At 36.1% G+C, this 19313-nt stretch overlaps 2 protein-coding genes across 2 annotated transcripts in view; both read right to left on the reverse strand.

The window, feature by feature from the left end:
• Nucleotides 1-19313, reverse strand: part of LOC144630139 (uncharacterized) — a 96383-nt gene that overhangs the window by 41222 nt on the left and 35848 nt on the right. Inside the window, exons 45-50 of the mRNA XM_078488432.1 lie at nucleotides 19032-19133; nucleotides 15765-15836; nucleotides 15458-15511; nucleotides 12246-12353; nucleotides 11120-11170; nucleotides 10548-10619 (exon numbers count right to left, since the gene is read on the reverse strand). Of these exons, the coding sequence (XP_078344558.1) occupies nucleotides 10548-10619; nucleotides 11120-11170; nucleotides 12246-12353; nucleotides 15458-15511; nucleotides 15765-15836; nucleotides 19032-19133 (459 nt within the window). The remainder of the gene's footprint in view (nucleotides 1-10547; nucleotides 10620-11119; nucleotides 11171-12245; nucleotides 12354-15457; nucleotides 15512-15764; nucleotides 15837-19031; nucleotides 19134-19313) is intronic.
• Nucleotides 23-7838, reverse strand: LOC144630824 (uncharacterized). Its single transcript, XM_078489185.1, has 16 exons — nucleotides 7804-7838; nucleotides 7576-7677; nucleotides 6010-6729; nucleotides 5698-5817; nucleotides 5403-5474; nucleotides 4927-5028; nucleotides 4390-4641; nucleotides 4089-4208; nucleotides 3810-3881; nucleotides 2718-2789; nucleotides 2303-2422; nucleotides 2051-2122; nucleotides 1629-1730; nucleotides 1159-1283; nucleotides 767-913; nucleotides 23-67 (listed from the first exon to the last, which is right to left on the reverse strand). The coding sequence occupies exons 1-16, from the start codon at nucleotides 7836-7838 to the stop codon at nucleotides 60-62; spliced, it is 2241 nt and encodes a 746-aa protein (XP_078345311.1). The 3' UTR covers nucleotides 23-59.

The following is a 19313-nucleotide window of genomic DNA, read 5'->3' on the forward strand; positions in this document are numbered from 1 at the left end:
TGATGTCGACGCTGAACTTGACGTGGACACACTTGATGACGTCGATACTGACGATGACGTCATAGAACTTGAAGATGAGACACAAAAAAGTCACAACTTTAAGGAACGTGAAGTTGTAAATAAGTTTTAAAGATTACTTTTTCATTGATGATCAACTGCAGTTGCAGGTTTTTTTAATTTGCATGTCACGATTATAAATGGTGTAAAGGAATAAAGTAAGCAATACATTGCAACCTATAACGCTAGACCTTGCTGGCAGTTCATCGCTTATCTGAGCCAAGAAAGTTATTTAATAATCTCCCATGAAAACGGCGGTAAAAATATTTGATGCATTTTGAGTCAATGTATTTCTAGGTAAATCAAAACAAACAAACAAATAATACTTGATATAATACTTGAGAGATCGAATTCCTAAATATAGCTTCAATTAGTGTAGCCAACGTTTCGAAACATTAATTTATTCATTTATTATTTATTTATTTATAATGCTTCAAAACATTATTTACTAATATTAATTTACGATATACTGCAAAAATGTTAACGAAACAATATGTTTTTAACGTCCTGTGCGTTTTAACCGAATCTGCATTTTCGGAGACTTTCTTCTGTTGTAGGAACATCTGATGATGAGCATAGTAGGTACTGGTTTCCGGCACACCTATTATATTTTGCGGCTAGAAAGCTATATGTCAATTACAAAAGAAAAATAGTAAAGAAATAATTTTTCGCTTCGAACTTTTAGGCAACGTTACCAACTGTTTATTACCTTGACGTAGTGGACACACTCGATGATGAGATCGACGATGAGGAATAAGAACTTGATGAAAATGAAGTAGTAGGTACTGATGACGAGGTAGAAATTGATGTCGATGGTGAATAAGTGGAGTAAGTAGCACTTGATGTTGACAATGAACTATAGGAAAATAATAAATCCCAAATTTAGAAACAGCTACCAACTAATTAGAGGGTGGAGCTAGATGCGGACCCGAATAAAACGAAAAATATCAATTGTTCTTATAAAACGTTCGCCAAAGGTACATTGACTTCTTGAACAACGCTGGCAAGGGTGCACAGTTTCGAAGATTTTATGGTCGTTTCTTTTTCAAAATAGATTCATCTATGAATTACTATTCTATATTTATTATATTGGTGAATTACCTTGACGAAGTTGACACGCTTGATGATGTCGATGCTGACGATGATGTCGAACGGAACTTGAAGTGGACACACTTGATGACGTCGATACTGACGATGATGTCGACACAGAACTTGAAGTTGAGATACTTAAACAAAATAAATTACAATATTAATATAAAGAATAATGGTTAACAGTTTTTAGAAAAACTTTATGTGGAGAATTTATGAAATTATTTGCTTTTTAGGTCACATTCAGACAAAATGTCTAGCAAAAGGAAGATTACTTTTTATCAGCTTCATTGATGATCAACTACAGTTGCAAGTTTGCAATTTGCAGGTCACGATTATAAATTTCTATCTTCACTTAAACTATTAATACATTTTATATATTACCATTTATTTCACACATAGTAGTACAGAAACTGCAATGATATTTCATATATTCGCTTTCATGGAAACTACTATTAACTATTAACAATTAAGTTTAATACCTTGTCGAAGTTGGCGTCGACACACTTGTCGAAGTTGGCGTTGAAACACTCGATGACGTCGATACTGACGACGATGTCGAAACAGAGCTTGATGTCGACACACTGGAAACGAAAACGAAATATTATTACCACGCGAAATTTCATGTTTTTTTTTATAAGTAAAAAGTCAGGAATCGATCTCTTTTAAAATCATCAATAAACAAGCCAAGTGCCTGCAGGTTCATTTGACTCGTTCTGTTACCTTCCGGGCACGTTTGCAATGTCAAAATTAATTTGGATCAAACTTTTTGTTTGTATAGCTAATATTTTCGTTTTGTCGTGTGTTAAGGAGAACTTTGATCATATAACCCCGATCAAAGAAACCCTGACTGTGCGATAAGCCTTACTACGGCCTAAAGTAAGCAAAGTCTGATGTTCGTTACCTTGACGAAGTTGAGACACTTGATGACGTTGAAACTGATGATGAGGTTGACACGGAGCTTGAAGTGGACACACTTAAAAGAATAAAGCAAATGATTGCTGTTTAAACACTTTCAAATGTATTATGTATGATCAATGTCGAAGAAAATCTAGTAAAGGAAAAAGGGTACATAAATAAAAAAAAATTGTGAATGTTAGATTTGTAGCACACGAATGAATGAGTATGAACTGTTTGTTTTAGAATCATTCAATACCTTGTCGAAGTTGGTGTGGACACACTAGTCGAAGTAGGTGTGGACACACTCGAGGACGTCGATACCGATGACGAAGTTGACACAGACGAAGATGTTGACACAGAACTCGAAGTGGAAGCACTACAAGGAAAAAACAAGAGTAATATTTAGATCCAAGTCAATATTTTACGGAGCTTAATCTATGACAGGGCAGTACAGTGTGTTGCAAGTAACAGGCGATTTAAGGCTTTTGCATCCGCATAAATTGAACATTAAATCTATGATACAAAATCTTAAGAAGTAATCTTCGAAATTATTTTACTGTAAAGTGAGGAAACCAAATGTTGTTAAAAAAAATATATGGAACAAAAATAATATTTTGTTTTTACTTAACGTTATCATACACCATTATTGAAACTGCCATTTTTGTCATTACCTTGAAGAAGTGGACACACTTGATGACGTTGACACTGACGATGATGTCGAGACAGAACTTGAAGTTGACGCACTTGATGACGTCGATGCTGACGATGGTGGACACACTTGATGACGTTGATACTGACGATGAGGTCGATACCGAACTTGAAGTGGACACACTTGATGACGTCGATACTGACGATGATGTCGACACACTTGATGACGTTGACACTGACGATGATGTCGACACAGAACTTGAAGTGGACACACTTGATGACGTCGATACTGACGATGATGTCGACACACTTGATGACGTTGATACTGACGATGAGGTCGACACAGAACTTGAGGTGGACACACTAAAAGGTTTCAAGGTATAATGCCATCAATTAGTATAACTAATTAAGATTATTTTTAGCTTAAACTTTCAAAAAAATTAGCCGTGCCAACAAAACAAAATAAGAAAGATTATTATCATAAAATGCACGAATTGGATATTTACATCATGTTCAAAAGTAGAACTAAAAGATAAAAAATGTAGAAACATATATAAATTTAACCACTATTACATCTGGAGGACAGGAAATTAACTTTATACAAGGAATAAAGTCAACGTATTTGTATTTAGCTGTTGTTGTTGTTGTTGTTTGATGTTTTACTATTACTCGTTAGCCTGGTGATTGACACAAAGGTTTTTATATACCTTGTGGAAGTAGGTGTTGACACACTTGTCGAAGTGGGTGTTGACACACTTGATGACGTCGATACGGACGACGATGTTGAAACAGAACTTGATGTCGAAACGCTAGAAACGAATCGGGAGAAAATTAGCAAAAACTGGGAGCTGCATACACTGGGAAAGTCTACTTGCTTTAGTAAAATAAGAACCGAACTGTTTGCTGATGCAAAGTATTTAAAACATTATTAAGAAATTATCAAACTATTTCATATTTCCAGATCTTTGATCATAAATTTTCTTACTCTTTGTTACGTGGGAAGAAACGAAACCTTTAAAAAAATTATCACGGTCAAAAAACACTTTCTCAGACAGTGGAAACTGCCTACATGCGGACTTGCAAAGCCAAGTGTCAAAAACAATGACATTCACTACCTTGACGAAGTGGACACACTTGATGAAGTTGAAACTGAAGACGAGGTTGACACGGAACTTGACGTGGATACACTTGAAATAGCAAAGAGAAAGATTACTTTTATAACAACTTCCATCTTATCAAGTGAGGGGTTATTTAAAGTGAAAGTCTAGAAAAATGAATATTGTATCTAGTTTGGAGATTTGAAAAGTTTTTTTTTTCAAAATAACCATTCGATAAACGAAATTTTGTGGCTAAGAGCTTCAAATGAAACTGTAAATCTCAGAATTATTTAATACCTCGTTGAAGTTGGTGTTGAAACACTTGTCGAAGTGGGTGTTGACATACTTGATGACGTCGATGCCGATGACGACGTTGACACTGACGACGATGTCGACGCAGAACTTGAAGTGGATGCACTAAAAGTAAAAAAAGAAGCGTATTTTCAGTCACGTACACTTCTTGCATAAGTGGTAATCGTTATAAGCTATAGAATTTTCTTTAATTATAGAACGCTACGTACAATACCAAAAATACCAACAGTAGTAAAAAAAAGGCTTAAAAATGCATTTATTTAAAAAGAGCTATTCTATTGATTACCTTGACGAAGTTGACACACTCGATGACGTTGAAACTGACGATGATGTTGACACAGAACTTGAAGTGGACGCACTTGATGACGTTGATACTGACGATGATGTCGACACAGAACTTGAAGTGGACACACTTGATGACGTCGATACTGACGATGATGTTGACACAGAACTTGAAGTGGACACACTTGATGACGTCGATACCGATGACGAGGTTGACACTGACGATGATGTCGACACAGAACTTGACGTGGACACACTAAAGGGTTCAAGATAGGACGTTAGAAATAAGTACAACTAATGTAAGATTATTTTCATCTTATTCTATAGGAAAAATAAATCCTTATACCAAGTTATACCGATTCTTGCCATAAAACGCACGAGTTGAACATTTAACAATGAGTCATATTTAAAAGTAGAACTGAAAGATAATTAAATATATACATAAAAAATTTAACGCCTGTTGCATTTGGAGGATAAGATGTTTACTAAGATATTAACTTTGATATTAATTTAGATATTAATGTTTTACTACATGAAATACCTTGTCGATGTTGGCGTGGACACACTAGTCGAAGTGGGTGTTGAAACACTCGATGACGTCGATGCCGACGAAGATGTCGATACAGAACTTGATGTCGACACGCTGGAAACACAATGCGAGATTGTTACCACACGACACAATCATTTCATGTTCTTAGTCAGAATACTTTAAATCTCCAATGAAACTGATTTCAAAGGTTGCGATGAAAAATTTGCAAACTAATTTGAAGTGAAAGAAAAGTTGATCATATAACCTCGGCCAAGAAAGCTTTGACGGTGTGAGCGCCATATTACAGCCTTTGCGCAAAATAAACCGATCTTATGCAACATTCATTTAAACAACCACAATTCTAAGGGGACAGACCATGAACGTAATGGCGCTCCTGAAAATATCTAATTGCCGTAACCGTTCATCAGTAGGATGCCTAAAATGCGTGCAATGCCACAATTGGTTTCGGTTACATTAATATTTATTACCTTGACGAAGTTGATACACTCGATGACGTCGAAACCGACGAGGAGGTTGACACCGAACTTGAAGTAGACACACTGAAAAGAAAACATTCATTCTCATTGAAAACAACTTATATTTTATCATATCAGGTTAAGGTTTTACTTTAACAGAAAATGACTAATAGGGAAGAACATGCATACAGCTGATAGTGTTTTGGTATAATTCCTTGGTAACTATTCAAAGAACCTAGACTTAAATCTGTAACATTCGAGATCAGGCATTAAAATTTAAACAGTGAAATTAAAAATTTTCTGATACCTTGTTGAAGTTGGTGTAGACACACTAGTCGAAGTGGGTGTTGACACACTTGATGACGTCGATACCGATGATGATGTTGACACCGAGCTTGATGTTGACGCAGAACTTGACGTGGAGACACTAAAAAGCAGACAATTGTATTTTAAGTCACTATGCTTACACTATGTACGTGGTATAGTTGCAATATCAAAGGTAATAAAACAATACAAAATTATTACTTATATGCAATCACAATATTTTAAAGTCGAACAATATTAGCAGAAAAAAAAGTATAAAAAGTGCATTTAAAGAAACAGTCATTATCTTGATTACCTTGACGAAGTTGACACACTCGACGATGTTGATACTGACGATGATGTCGACACAGAACTTGAAGTTGACGCACTTGATGACGTTGATGCTGACGATGATGTCGAGACAGAACTTGAAGTGGACGCACTTGATGACGTCGATACTGACGATGATGTCGACGCGGAACTTGAAGTTGACGCACTTGATGACGTCGATACTGACGATGATGTCGACACGGAACTTGAAGTTGACGCACTTGATGACGTTGATGCTGACGATGATGTCGAGACAGAACTTGAAGTTGACGCACTTGATGACGTCGATGCTGACGATGATGTCGAGACAGAACTTGAAGTGGACACACTTGATGACGTCGATACTGACGACGATGTCGACACGGAACTTGAAGTGGACACACTTGATGACGTCGATACTGACGACGATGTCGACACGGAACTTGAAGTGGACACACTTGATGACGTCGATACTGACGATGATGTCGACACGGAACTTGAAGTGGACACACTTGATGACGTCGATACTGACGACGATGTCGACACGGAACTTGAAGTGGACACACTTGATGACGTCGATACTGACGACGATGTCGACACGGAACTTGAAGTGGACACACTTGATGACGTCGATACTGACGACGATGTCGACACGGAACTTGAAGTGGACACACTTGATGACGTCGATACTGACGACGATGTCGACACGGAACTTGAAGTGGACACACTACAAGAATTCAAGATAGTAGTAAGTATAACTAATTTAAAAATTTTATTTTATTCTATAGAAAAATAAATCGTAACACTAAGTAAGACCGATTATTGCCAGAAAACGCACGAATTGGATATTTAATTCATATTAATAAGTAGAAATTAAGGTAATTAAATATATACATATATAAATTCAACTCCTGTTGCATTTGGAGGATAAGATATTAACTAAGACATTAATATTGGTAATTGAACTGAGTGGAGTGCAATTTGGTCTGAAATCATACGCGTGATTTCAAAATCAAACGAGCGCGTAGTGCGAAATGGAAACCTATACTTCTTGTGTTGGCTCTATATTTGTTGTGTGGTTTTCGTTTGTTTATATTTTGATGGACTCGGGATCACACGGATCTTGTGCAAAAGGTAAAGAAAAATCGCCAAAATATTTGTCAAAATGACACTGAAAGTTAGAAACTTCCTCAAATGTAGGTCTTAGGCCTGAAAGAACTCATTATTGTCATTCAGAAACTGAAAGTAATTAAATTCATCTATTTTTTAAAGCAAGATTTTGGAAACAAAAGTTAAAAATTCACTAAACAATTATAGACAATGGCTTTCTTTCTCATAAAATCTCCCTGCAATTTGATTAGTTACTTTTGCATTCCATTAAATCTGATTGGTTGTTTTGTTTTACTGTTACTTTCTCATTGGCTGAAAAAAGATGCGATTTAGAGCAAAAAAAAGTGCGATTCGTGAATAAATCGCACTGCTGAGAGCCAATCAGATTGCAAGGATCACCAGTGATTTCAAAATGGATGTAATAAACCTAGATATTAACTAAGATATTAACTGCATGAAATACCTTGTCGAAGTTGGTGTGGACACACTAGTCGAAGTGGGTGTTGAAACACTCGATGAAGTCGATGCCGACGAAGATGTCGATACAGAACTTGATGTTGACGCGCTAAAAACACAACACGAGATTCTTAACACACGACACAAACATTTCATCGTCTTAGCCAGAATTCTTAAAAACTCCAATAAAACTGATTTCAAAGTTTTTGATCAAAAATGTGGTTGATCATATTACCTCGACCACGAAAGCTTTGACGTTGAAAGCCTCATATTGCAGCCTTAGTGTAAAATAAACCGATGTTATGCAACATTTATTTAAACAACCATTTAGGGGAAGATGTGGGTTTTTAATCTTTATTACCTTGACGAAGTTGACACACTTGATGACGTTGATACTGACGATGAGGTTGACACCGAACTTGAAGTGGACACACTGAAAAGAAAAAAGGGGCGTTGCAATTAAAAACAACTTTTTTGCATATAAGTTTAAGGGATCACTTTAACAGGAAGTAATTTAAAAGGAAGCAAATGAACACAGCTGAAAGTGTTTTGTGTATGATCATCGTTAACTATTCAACAAAGGATTCGAGATCGGGAATTGAAATGTTAACGGAATTTTCTGATACCTTGTTGAAGTTGGTGTAGACACACTAGTCGAAGTTGGTGTTGACACACTTGATGACGTCGATACCGATGATGACGTTGACACAGAGCTTGATGTTGACGCAGAACTTGACGTGGAGACAATTGAAAAAGAAACGATTGTATTGTAAGTCACTTATACTACGTGCGTGTTATAGTTGCAATATCAAAGGTAATAAAACCAATACACCCTCCACTTATTACAGTTAAGAGAAAGATCATCGAGGGACTAATTATCCAACAAAGAAGCCCAACTTTAAACTTTTTAACAAACAACTTAATTGTTTGTTGCGCAGTTGTTCCCTTCGAGAATAACTTGAGTATAAAAACGAAATATATTAAGGACGGCTTTTTAACCCTAATGACGACAACACGTCGAAACCGTTGTTTTCTCTTTAAAAGTTTATAACTTTTTGGCCTTCTAAATAATATTTTTACAACATTATTACTTAAATACAATCACAATACGTTTAAGTCGAAAATTATTGATCGAAAAAAGAATGAAAAGTGCTTTACAAGAAACATTCATTATTTTCATTACCTTGACGAAGTCGACACACTCGTCGAAGTGGGGTGTTGACACACTTGATGACGTTGATACCGAGGATGACGTTGACACTGACGATGATGTCGATGCGGAACTTGAAGTGGACACACTTGATGACGTCGATACCGATGACGACGTTGACACTGACGATGATGTCGACGCGGAACTTGAAGTGGACACACTTGATGACGTCGATACTGACGATGATGTCGACACAGAACTTGAAGTGGACACACTAAATGGTTTCAAGATATGATGTTATCAATAAGTATAACTAATTTAAGATTATTTTCATCTTATTCGTTAGAAAAAAACATTCGTGACACTAAAACAAACGAAGACCGTTTATTGCCATAAATGAACGAATTAAATACTTTCGTCATGTTTTAAAGTACAACGGAAAGCTAAATATATTTTTATACATTCATGTATAAATTCAGCTCCTACTGCATTTTGGAGGACGGGAAATTAACTTTAAACTAGATTATAAGAGAAATACCTTGTGGAAGTTGGTGTGGACACACTAGTCGAAGTGGGTGTTGAAACACTCGATGACGTCGATGCCGACGAAGATGTCGATACAGAACTTGATGTCGACACGCTAGAAACACAACACGAGATTGTTACCACACGACACAAACATTTCATAGTCTAAGTCAGAATACTTTAAATCTTCAATGAAACTGATTTTAAAGGTTTTGATGAAAAATTTGCAAACTAATTTGAAGTGAGAGAAATGTTGATCATATAACCTCGACTAAAAAAGTTTTGACAGTGTAAGCCCCATATTGCAGCCGTAAAATAAACCGACCTTATGCAACATTCATTTAAAGAACCATAATCTTTATTACCTTGACGAAGTTGATACACTCGATGACGTTGATGCCGACGATGAGGTTGACACCGAACTTGAAGTAGACACACTGAAAAGAAAAAAAAAGGGGCATTGCCATTAAAAACAACTTTTATATATTAGTTTAAGAGATTACTTCAACAGAAAATGATTTAAAAGGACGAAAATGGATACCTATTACCTATTAAACAAACTTAGATTTTAGACGGTTAAATTTGAATTCAGAAATTAAAATGTTAACAGTGAATTTAAGAATTTTCTGATACCTTGTTGACGTTGGTGTTGAAACACTAGTCGAAGTGGGTGTTGACACACTCGATGACGTCGATGCTGACGATGATGTCGACACAGAACTTGAAGTGGACACACTTGATGACGTCGATGCTGACGATGATGTGGACGCGGAACTTGAAGTGGACACACTTGATGACGTCGATGCTGACGATGATGTGGACGCGGAACTTGAAGTGGACACACTTGATGACGTCGATGCTGATGATGACGTCGACACAGAACTTGAAGTGGACACACTTGATGACGTCGATGCTGACGATGATGTGGACGCGGAACTTGAGGTGGACACACTTGATGACGTCGATACTGACGATGACGTCGACGCAGAACTTGAAGTGGACACACTACAAGAAAGTTGTCAAGTGCATCTTTGTTAAAAATGAGAGTGGTATAGCTCAACTTATGATAAGAGTTTTTCCATGTACGCACATGGTTTCGTTGGTCACGTGACCTTCAAACGACCTCAGAGGGAAGCTCGCATAACTGTTATTGGCTCCCCCAAGAGCCAATACAACTTAATTATAGTAACAAAAATGCAGGGAGAGAAGACTAAAAAAATTGTATGTGTATAAATTTGCAGGTAAACATTTCAATTATCTATTTTGTGGAATAAATATTCTTTAAACAAAAATGTTCATATTACCTTGAGGAAGTTGACACACTTGATGACGTCGAGACTGACGATGACGTTGACACCGAACTTGAAGTGGACACGCTGAAAGAAGGTGTGTGTATTTTAATGAAAAATTATAAAATGATAGACTTAAATAACTATATATTTTATTATTAGGTCAAGAGACGAAATGTTGTCAACAAACAACATGAAACACCATCGCAACTTTTAATGTATGCATTTTTTCAGTGGTGATCCATTATTAACGCATACAGTAGCACATCACTTACATTGCAGAAGTCACTTCAAATGGTTATTTGCAACGGTTATAAGATAAGATGTAAAAAGGAAATGAAAAAATTCATTACTTAGGGCGTATTTATTTGCAACATACGTGTGTGGACGACGCATTTCCTAGTTGGAATTTTTTGTTTTTTAGCTCGAAAACAATAAGAAAATTGAAAAGAAAAAATAGGACGGCCTTACGCGTATGTTGCAAATAAAATGCGCTTTCAATTACAATCAATTACAATACTTGCAGTTTTAACGTTATTGGAAAAATAAATTACCAATACATTGAATTAAGAAATCTCCTTCATTACCTTGACGAAGTTGTCACGCTTGACGACGACACTGACGATGATGAACTAGAACTGGATATACAAAAAGAAAATTTTTCGTGTATTTTTTTTATGAAAATGTATTTAACGATTAAATTATGAGCTCTACATTTCTGTTAGGTATCATCATCTCAGGGATTAACTATCATCTCCTAGATTTGAGAACAAATAACATAATTGCTTCAGTATAATTGTCACTGAAGTACGTCCAATTGAACGATTTCCAATTGTTTACACAATACAAAGTATAACGTATTTAGATATTGGCTCCGCGGAAATTTGATGTTCTTAAAACAAATATTAGCACAAAAAGAGAAGCTTCCAGGGCTAATATGCTAGTTAAAACAACATCAAATTTTCATCAAGGGCAACCATTAGACAGATAGTTCTGAGACAAAAACACTCTATCGACGTTATTGGTCACCACTAAATTTTCCTCCGCGCGCAAAATTCAAAAACGAGCATCTTGCATTATTATTTATTTTTTAGGATGATAGGCTAAAATGTAACAAACGAAACAAGACCATGTTTTAAAACAAATTGCGACGCTTGGTTCACAGACTAGTAGTATCTATCCGTTTTTTTCCTCAGAGGGGCACTATGGGCTAATAGTGTCTCTCCACGGATTAACACTACCGCGTCACGTGATCAACTTAAAACCAATCAGACTCGGAGAAAATTAAGTGTTGAGAGATAACGCCTAATAGTGTACTAGTGGATCAACCAATCAGATTTTCGCATATGCATTAGTGTTCTAGTCGAACGCTACTAAAAACGATAGTAAAAGCTTTCAATAAAATGTTTTCAAAAAACGAAATGGAACAAACAAATTATTTAGTATAATACACGACCCCACAAGCATTGTGCTTTAAACCGGCCCTATCGTGTGTAAATAAAAGTTATGATGATGATGATGATGACGATGATGATGATGATGGGGGGGTTGTTTTAAGTAATTCTATTAAGTCAGCGTTATAACATTCATTCTTACAACTTTTCACTCATAAAAATTGATTCCCTTTTATGTAGGAAACAAAAACAAAGGGTAAAAATTGCATATTCGTGATCTCGGCTATAGCTAGTAAGAAAACGTTGACGAGTTACCTACCTGGTTGTCAACGTAATAACACTTGGTGTCGTTGGTTTAAACGTGGACAAAGAAGTGAATCTTGTTGAAATCTTTGTAACCGTCTGAGGTGCGCGACTTGTGGTTGTCCTAAAGGTTTAAGGGAGAAATGGATATTTTTTCAGGATTATTGCTTTACGATTGCTTATTTTTTGAAATAAACTGTATGGTATCTCTTTTTTATAGGTCTTTTTTTTCTCTCAAGCCCTTTCAGCCTGTTATGGCAACAATACAATCACTTTCCATCCCACAAATCTGTTTAAGCTTTGGAAAGTGTCATTTCTTTCTAAGGCAGAAAATTGTGCGGCGTCAGATTGTCGACCAGGTGCAGTATTATGTACACCTGTCAAGTCGAGTAATATTTATTAAAGTTGGACAAAAATCAAGTACCAGAATAATTTAAATCCTATTGCGTTATTTCCTACCCTTAATAAAAGGTAAAGATGTAGGTAATTATCCGTGATAACACCAACAACAATTTCTTATGAGAAAATGAATTTCAAAGTTCACAAGGTATAGGCAAAATCTCACGTGAAGCCATTTTGGAAATTCGCCTTAAGCGATTCAGTGGAATTCAGCGGAACTTCGAAATTTGTTTTCGATGTTTGGTGTTGTTAGAAAAGATTTCTTTCGATAAGATATTTGAAGCAGTATCACAAAAGCTTGCAATCAGGTGTGAATAGTTTTGGTACATAATTTTGTCCAATAACTACTCGAAGTCCTTGCGGATTTCCTCTTAAACTTGCAAAAATTCAATAAGGCATCCATCTCCCTTTCGTTCTCTCAAAACGTACAGTAAAGAATTACATATTGGAGATGCTTAAAAATTTGAACAAATAAGGGTATGGTCTAAGCCGCATTCAGTGAAATTTCGTGGTTGTTTGTCACAAACAACAGATCGAGCTTTAAGTTCTCCCATTTCTTGATAACGTTCGTTCTATCGTGGAATGAGCTTTCTTGTTCAGATTTCGAGTCAGTTGACAGATTGAAGCATTTATTAAAACAATAACAAATTTCAACGATCAACTCGCCAGGGAAATGATATTTAGTAAACCGGGTGTTTTGTTGAAGCTAATTGCCATCAACTGGTTTTTGCGGTGTTGGATAATAATACGACAGAGCGCACTCAGGGCAGTCTTTTAATGCAAATCGGAGACCTACTAAAAAAAGAGCATGTCTAATCCAAAAATGGTTAAAAAACATCGCCATTCCCATGTATAAAGTAAAATATTTATTAACACAGCCCCGAAACGATATAATTTGAGGAACACTTATTTTAGTTTTAGTTTTTTCGCACAGTACATTTTGGAAAACATTCTTAACGATATATTGGGCCCAATCTTTGGAACAAATTTAGAATATAGCGATAGGGAGAAACCAAATATTAAGAGTTTTAAAAACAGTATTAAGAGCAAAGACCTAACACTCCTAATAGATAAGTGTGACAAATGTTGACATATGCTGCTAGCCCCGCTATAAATTTTACATTTTTCATTTAACAATGTTAGTAATATTTTTAAGTTTACATTTTATTCTCCTTTTTTATTTATTTCCGTATTTATTTTTCTATATACTAAGATTTCTCGAACTTAATTGTAAATAATTTTTCTTTTATGTAGCTAAGATATATTTTAATGTTTTTTTTTAATAGTGCTCCCAGTTAGTTTTTTTAAGCTAAATACCATTGACACTTAAACAAAGTCATTCATTCATTCAATAGTGCCTTTAGCAAATTATCAAACGGAGCTCTTATTTGCCTTCATTCTAATTTCATTCAACGTTTGAGTTGTTGATCCAAAGGCCTGATCTACAGACTGTTTACTGACAAGAAAGCCTCAGGTCTCATATGATAGCATTGGGAGGTGCAGTGGCTTAATGGTTAGTGCGCTGGACTCCGGATCAAGTGGTCGAGTGGTACAGGCTTGAGCCCTCACCAGGACACTGCATTGTGTTCTTGGGCAAAACACTTTACTTTACTACTCTCATTGCGCCTCTCTCCATTTAGGAGTATAAATGGTGGGGGCGGTAGAAATGCTCCTAGTTGCTTCATGCTACTGAAACCAGGATGAGCTCCAACCTAATGGGCCACTAGGCTTGAATAAAGACCTTTTTTCCTTCATATAATTATAATGATGGCACCATACTCAAATGACCAATATATTATGAACAATATATCTCGACCAGAAATATGGACAAGGTAATGTGATGTTCAAATACTCCTGTGTTGCCTGCATTACACAAGATCGTACCCTGGGGAAGATTGTCACTTCAAAACAATAACACATGAAGCAGGTGAAAATGGGCCTCTAACCAAAAAATAGCAATGTTATTTACATTTCACAAAACAGAAACAAAACAACATACTACCTTGGCTTTGGGGGGGCCATGGATGGGGTGCTAGTCCTTCACAAAGCCGATTGATAAAGAAAAAAAGATATTTGCGAGGAAAAAAATTGATTGTTTAAGCCCATTTGCTCTGGCAACCCTCAGGGTCCCCAGGAATGAGGTTGGTAGCCCTGCCCATAACCTCGTTTTAACCTTTTTTATGCGCGTAGATTACATAATAGACCATTTTTCCACATATTTTTTTCTAAAAGACACTAATAACATCATTTTTACTAGAACGTTTTGATAAATTTTAAATTTAAATTCGTACATATAATTAAGTTAGTTTATCGAATGATGAGTTGCTTGTTAAAGCACTTTACAAGAAAAATTAATGAATCGACGTTTCGATATATAAAACATCATTTTCAAGGTTAAAAGATCGTCGCAATCAAATGCTCGATCCCGTGTTGTTCGATATGTTTACCAATTGAAGACGTTAATCTGGTGTGTTGGTGTGTATATGATATTATTTTAATGCCAGGCAGACATTTATTTGAGCAACGCGACAACTTGTATATTTTAGTCTTAAAGCAAAATTATTATAGGTATAGGTATTTTATTTAAAGTCGGTAACGTTGGGAGTGGTTGCCCAATCTCCCGAGCCAGGGGCTCGTGTTAAAAACGCACGACTATTTACAATAAAATTAATTACATTACTATTACATTAAAATCATTAAAAATAGAATTTAAAAAGAGATGCTAATATAAATATAGAATAAAAATATTAAAGCAACTAATCCTAATATTAAAAATTTAAAAATTTAAAAGTTTAAGTTTTTACAAGAAGCATAATCTAATTATATTACCTTAATCTTGAAGAGAAACTCGACGATGAAGATACAGAAGATGATGTGGATACACTGAAAAACAAATGATTGTTTATTAACGGACGACATCATTGTTGACACGTGTCTAATTGTGATATAATTAGTAATGCTATCCGTACATCACTTGACGTTGCCATGAAGAATTTTTAAGTCACACCCATTCACGCCTAACCTTCTTCAAGAAGTATAATACAAAAGTCCCGTCTCACCATAAAAGTTAATACTACCCTGACCATACAATTAATGCTATTTTAAATCTAAGCTATTATACGCCAAGGTTTCTTACCTTGAGGACGTTGAAATACTCGATGATGTTGACACTGATGATGATGTTGACACTGAACTTGAAGTGGAGACACTAGACGAAAAACAGATCGATTATTAACTTATATTCTTAAAAGGCGTTTACTTGGGCAAATCTTTTACACCAGGCTATTTAGAGCGCTTTTCATTTGTTAGAACTCTCCGGCGGGAGAGTAGGTCGGTAGTTTTGATATTTTTCCACAAATCCACCATAACAATGTATAATATTTATGTATTGACTGATTTGACAGGACAAATCTGACTAACAATTCTGCCGGGTCTGGTCGGCCAGTTCTGACAAATGGACAGCGCCCTCAGTCTCATACATTTTTTCATTGTAAAGCGCCATGAGCAATTAGTGGATTTTGGCGCTATAAAAATACTTTTTATTATTTATTATTACATTTTCTTCAGCTTCATCCGTGATGTGCTTTAAATAGGCATAAATTTCAAATTTAGAAAGCTGAATGTGAACTTTAATATTCTCAAGTACCTTGACGAAGTTGGTGTTGATACACTGGTTGAAGTTGGCGTCGAAACACTTGATGACGTCGATACTGACGATGATGTTGAAGCAGAACTTGATGTCGACACGCTAGAAACAAAACGAAAGAGCATTAGCACGTGACATGCAGACGAATTCTAATGGACAGTTTTTTCTTTGTAATTTATAATATAAAATTTGTACTGATCTTACACGGAGGTGATTGTCGAAGCTTTGAGCGTCCCAAGTCTTCACTTTTAAAAGCTAAGTTGGATAGGCAAGCTTTGACAAATAATAAAAAATTCTCCAAAGCTTTCCATTTTTTTTTTTAACAGTTTGCAAAACCTCAGTTAAACTGCGATGTTTTCATTTACCTTGATGAAGTTGACGCACTGGATGACGTCGATGCCGACGATGATGTTGAAACAGAACTTGAAGTCGACACGCTAGAAACGGTACGAAAGATTAATACGTGACAAGCAGAAGAATTGAATTCAAAAATTTTGTATTCAGTTTCTGGTTCTTAATAATGTAGCAGGTATCGGATGGTACCCTTGTTTTAACAAGAATGTTGTTATTCTTAGTGTGTCAACATCAAGTCATGTCACATCAGGATCATTAAAATATCTAAGGAAAGGCCATTAAAAACCTTTTTTACTTTTATCCAAGGTTGTAAAAGGCTACTTTAAAAACGATGCTTTTGTTTACCTTGACGAAGTAGACACACTCGATGACGTGGAAACTGACGATGACGTCGACACAGAACTTGAAGTGGACACACTTGATGACGTCGATACTGACGATGATGTCGACACGGAACTTGAAGTTGACACACTGAAAGGAAAACACATCGATTATAACTAAATCAACAGACTATTTAAGGGTAATATTTTCGCATATTCTTTACAAGCAAATTTCAACTTCATCCATAAAGAAAAAATTCCAGGAAAGCTTTTGAGGTAACCAATCTGAATGTGAACTACAATAGTAGAATTTGTTTTTGTTTTTTTGTTTTTTGGGTGGTGGGGGTGGGGGGGGGGGGGTATTCTCTAATACCTTGTCGAAGTTGGCGTGGACACACTAGTCGAAGTGGGTGTTGACACACTCGATGACGTCGATGCCGACGACGATGTTGAAGCAGAACTTGATGTTGACACACTGAAAGGCGGAACGAAAGATCATTAACAGGTGATATACAGATGCGAGACGTCTTAGTTTTCTTGCAGGTTTCTTTTTAATCTAAATTGCAAAACATCAGGTAAAAGTTTTTCCCCTTTACCTGGACGAAGTGGACACACTCGATGACGTTGCCACTGACGACGATGTCGACACAGAACTTGACGTGGACACACTAGAAAGGCAATATGTCCAAAGTTATGATAAAGCATACATGATATGTATCTATTGTCAAAATATAGCACGCTAAACACGAAGTGTTTGTTTAAAACAATTTGTTCAGCTTTATCAGCAAAGAGCATGCGTATTTTGTGTTTAAGCGTTCTGGAAACTTTCTGAAATACAACCTGCTTCAGTACCTGCTCGAAGTTGGTGTAGACACACTAGTCGAAGTGGGTGTCGATACCGATGACGAGGTTGAAGCAGAACTTGATGTTGACACACTACAAAGGAAACGGAAAATCAATATGACCTGACAAGCAAACGAGTTCTAAACTTTATACTGCAAACGTAAATTGATCGATTAGATGGGTGTTGAGGCTTCTTGTAAAATGCCTTTACTTTGTTGAAGCCTACTTCGACCAGACAAGATTTGATGAATAAGAAAAAACACTTTTTCTCAAATATTCATTCTAACATATTTTACCATCTTATTAAGGTTTGTTAAACAGCTACATAATTTTTTCTCGTTATTTTCCAAATGTGGTACTAAATGGAAACGAATGTGCAAACGCTTTATATAATACGAATCATGGGGAGTTCCATACCTTGAAGAACTTGATGCACTTTTGGATACTGACGATGATGTCGACACAGAACTTGACGTGGACACACTTGATGACGTTGATGCTGACGACGATGTCGACACAGAACTTGATGTTGACGCGCTAGAAACGAAACGGATTATCATTACGACATAACATGCAGATAAATTCTAGAAGGTCGTTTATTTCTTAAATAGGGCTTTCATTAGTTCCAGAACTTTATGATGACAGAAGAAACATTTTTATTCAATTACCTTGACGAGGTTGACACACTCGATGACGTCGACTTTGATGTTGTTGTTGTGACATATGTTGACACACTACACAAATGAATTCTAGATATATTTTTCCTTTCTTTAGGGGGTCACTTACTTCACTAGGGGGTGACTTACAATTACTTTAAACAGACGCGATGAAGCATTCCTTAAACAACCATGTTCTATAAAATTACCTTGATGATGTTGACACCGAAGATGATGATGTCGACACGCTTGATGACGTTGATACTGACGACGATGTCGACACAGAACTTGAAGTGGACACACTGAAGCAAACAAGATTAATTATTATCGTATTTCTGTAGTTATGAACAACTATCCATTATTTTACTTTCTTTGGGATTGTGGGTGTTTTAATGACAGACGTAATGTAGTCGTGTGTTCATGGTAAGCTTACTATAAAAGAAAAATATATTTCACCCACAAGTAATATAACAAAACAACCTACCAATACGATGCAAAGAACTTCAATATACTCGACATTACCATGACGAAGTTGGCGTTTTAAATTAAGAAAGCTGAATGTGAACTATAATATTCTCAAGTACCTTGACGAAGTTGGTGTTGAAACACTAGTTGAAGTCGGCGTCGAAACACTTGATGACGTCGATACTGACGATGATGTTGAAGCAGAACTTGATGTCGACACACTAGGAACGAAACGAAAGAGCATGAGCACGTGACATGCAGACGAATTCTAATGCGCGGTTTTTTCTTTGTACTTCATAATATAACATGTGTACTGATCTTACAGGGAGGTGATTGACGAAGCTTTGAGCGTCCCAAGTCTTCACTTTTAAAAGCTAAGTTGGATCGAAAAGCTTTGACGA

The sequence above is a fragment of the Oculina patagonica genome, chromosome 11 (assembly GCF_052425735.1).
Source record: "Oculina patagonica isolate OP01 chromosome 11, crgOcupat, whole genome shotgun sequence".
In the NCBI taxonomy this organism is placed as follows: domain Eukaryota; kingdom Metazoa; phylum Cnidaria; class Anthozoa; order Scleractinia; family Oculinidae; genus Oculina; species Oculina patagonica.

Excerpts from the sequence above, each read along its gene's own strand:
- LOC144630824 (XM_078489185.1), bottom strand. The coding sequence starts at position 7,838 with ATGAGGCTTTCAACGTCAAAGCTTTCGTGGTCGAG. Across the intron at positions 7,678-7,803 it reads TCAAAGCTTTCGTGGTCGAG|CGCGTCAACATCAAGTTCTG; the intron begins GTAATATGATCA and ends TTGTGTTTTTAG. Across the intron at positions 5,475-5,697 it reads TCTACACCAACTTCAACAAG|TGTGTCTACTTCAAGTTCGG; the intron begins GTATCAGAAAAT and ends TTTTCTTTTCAG.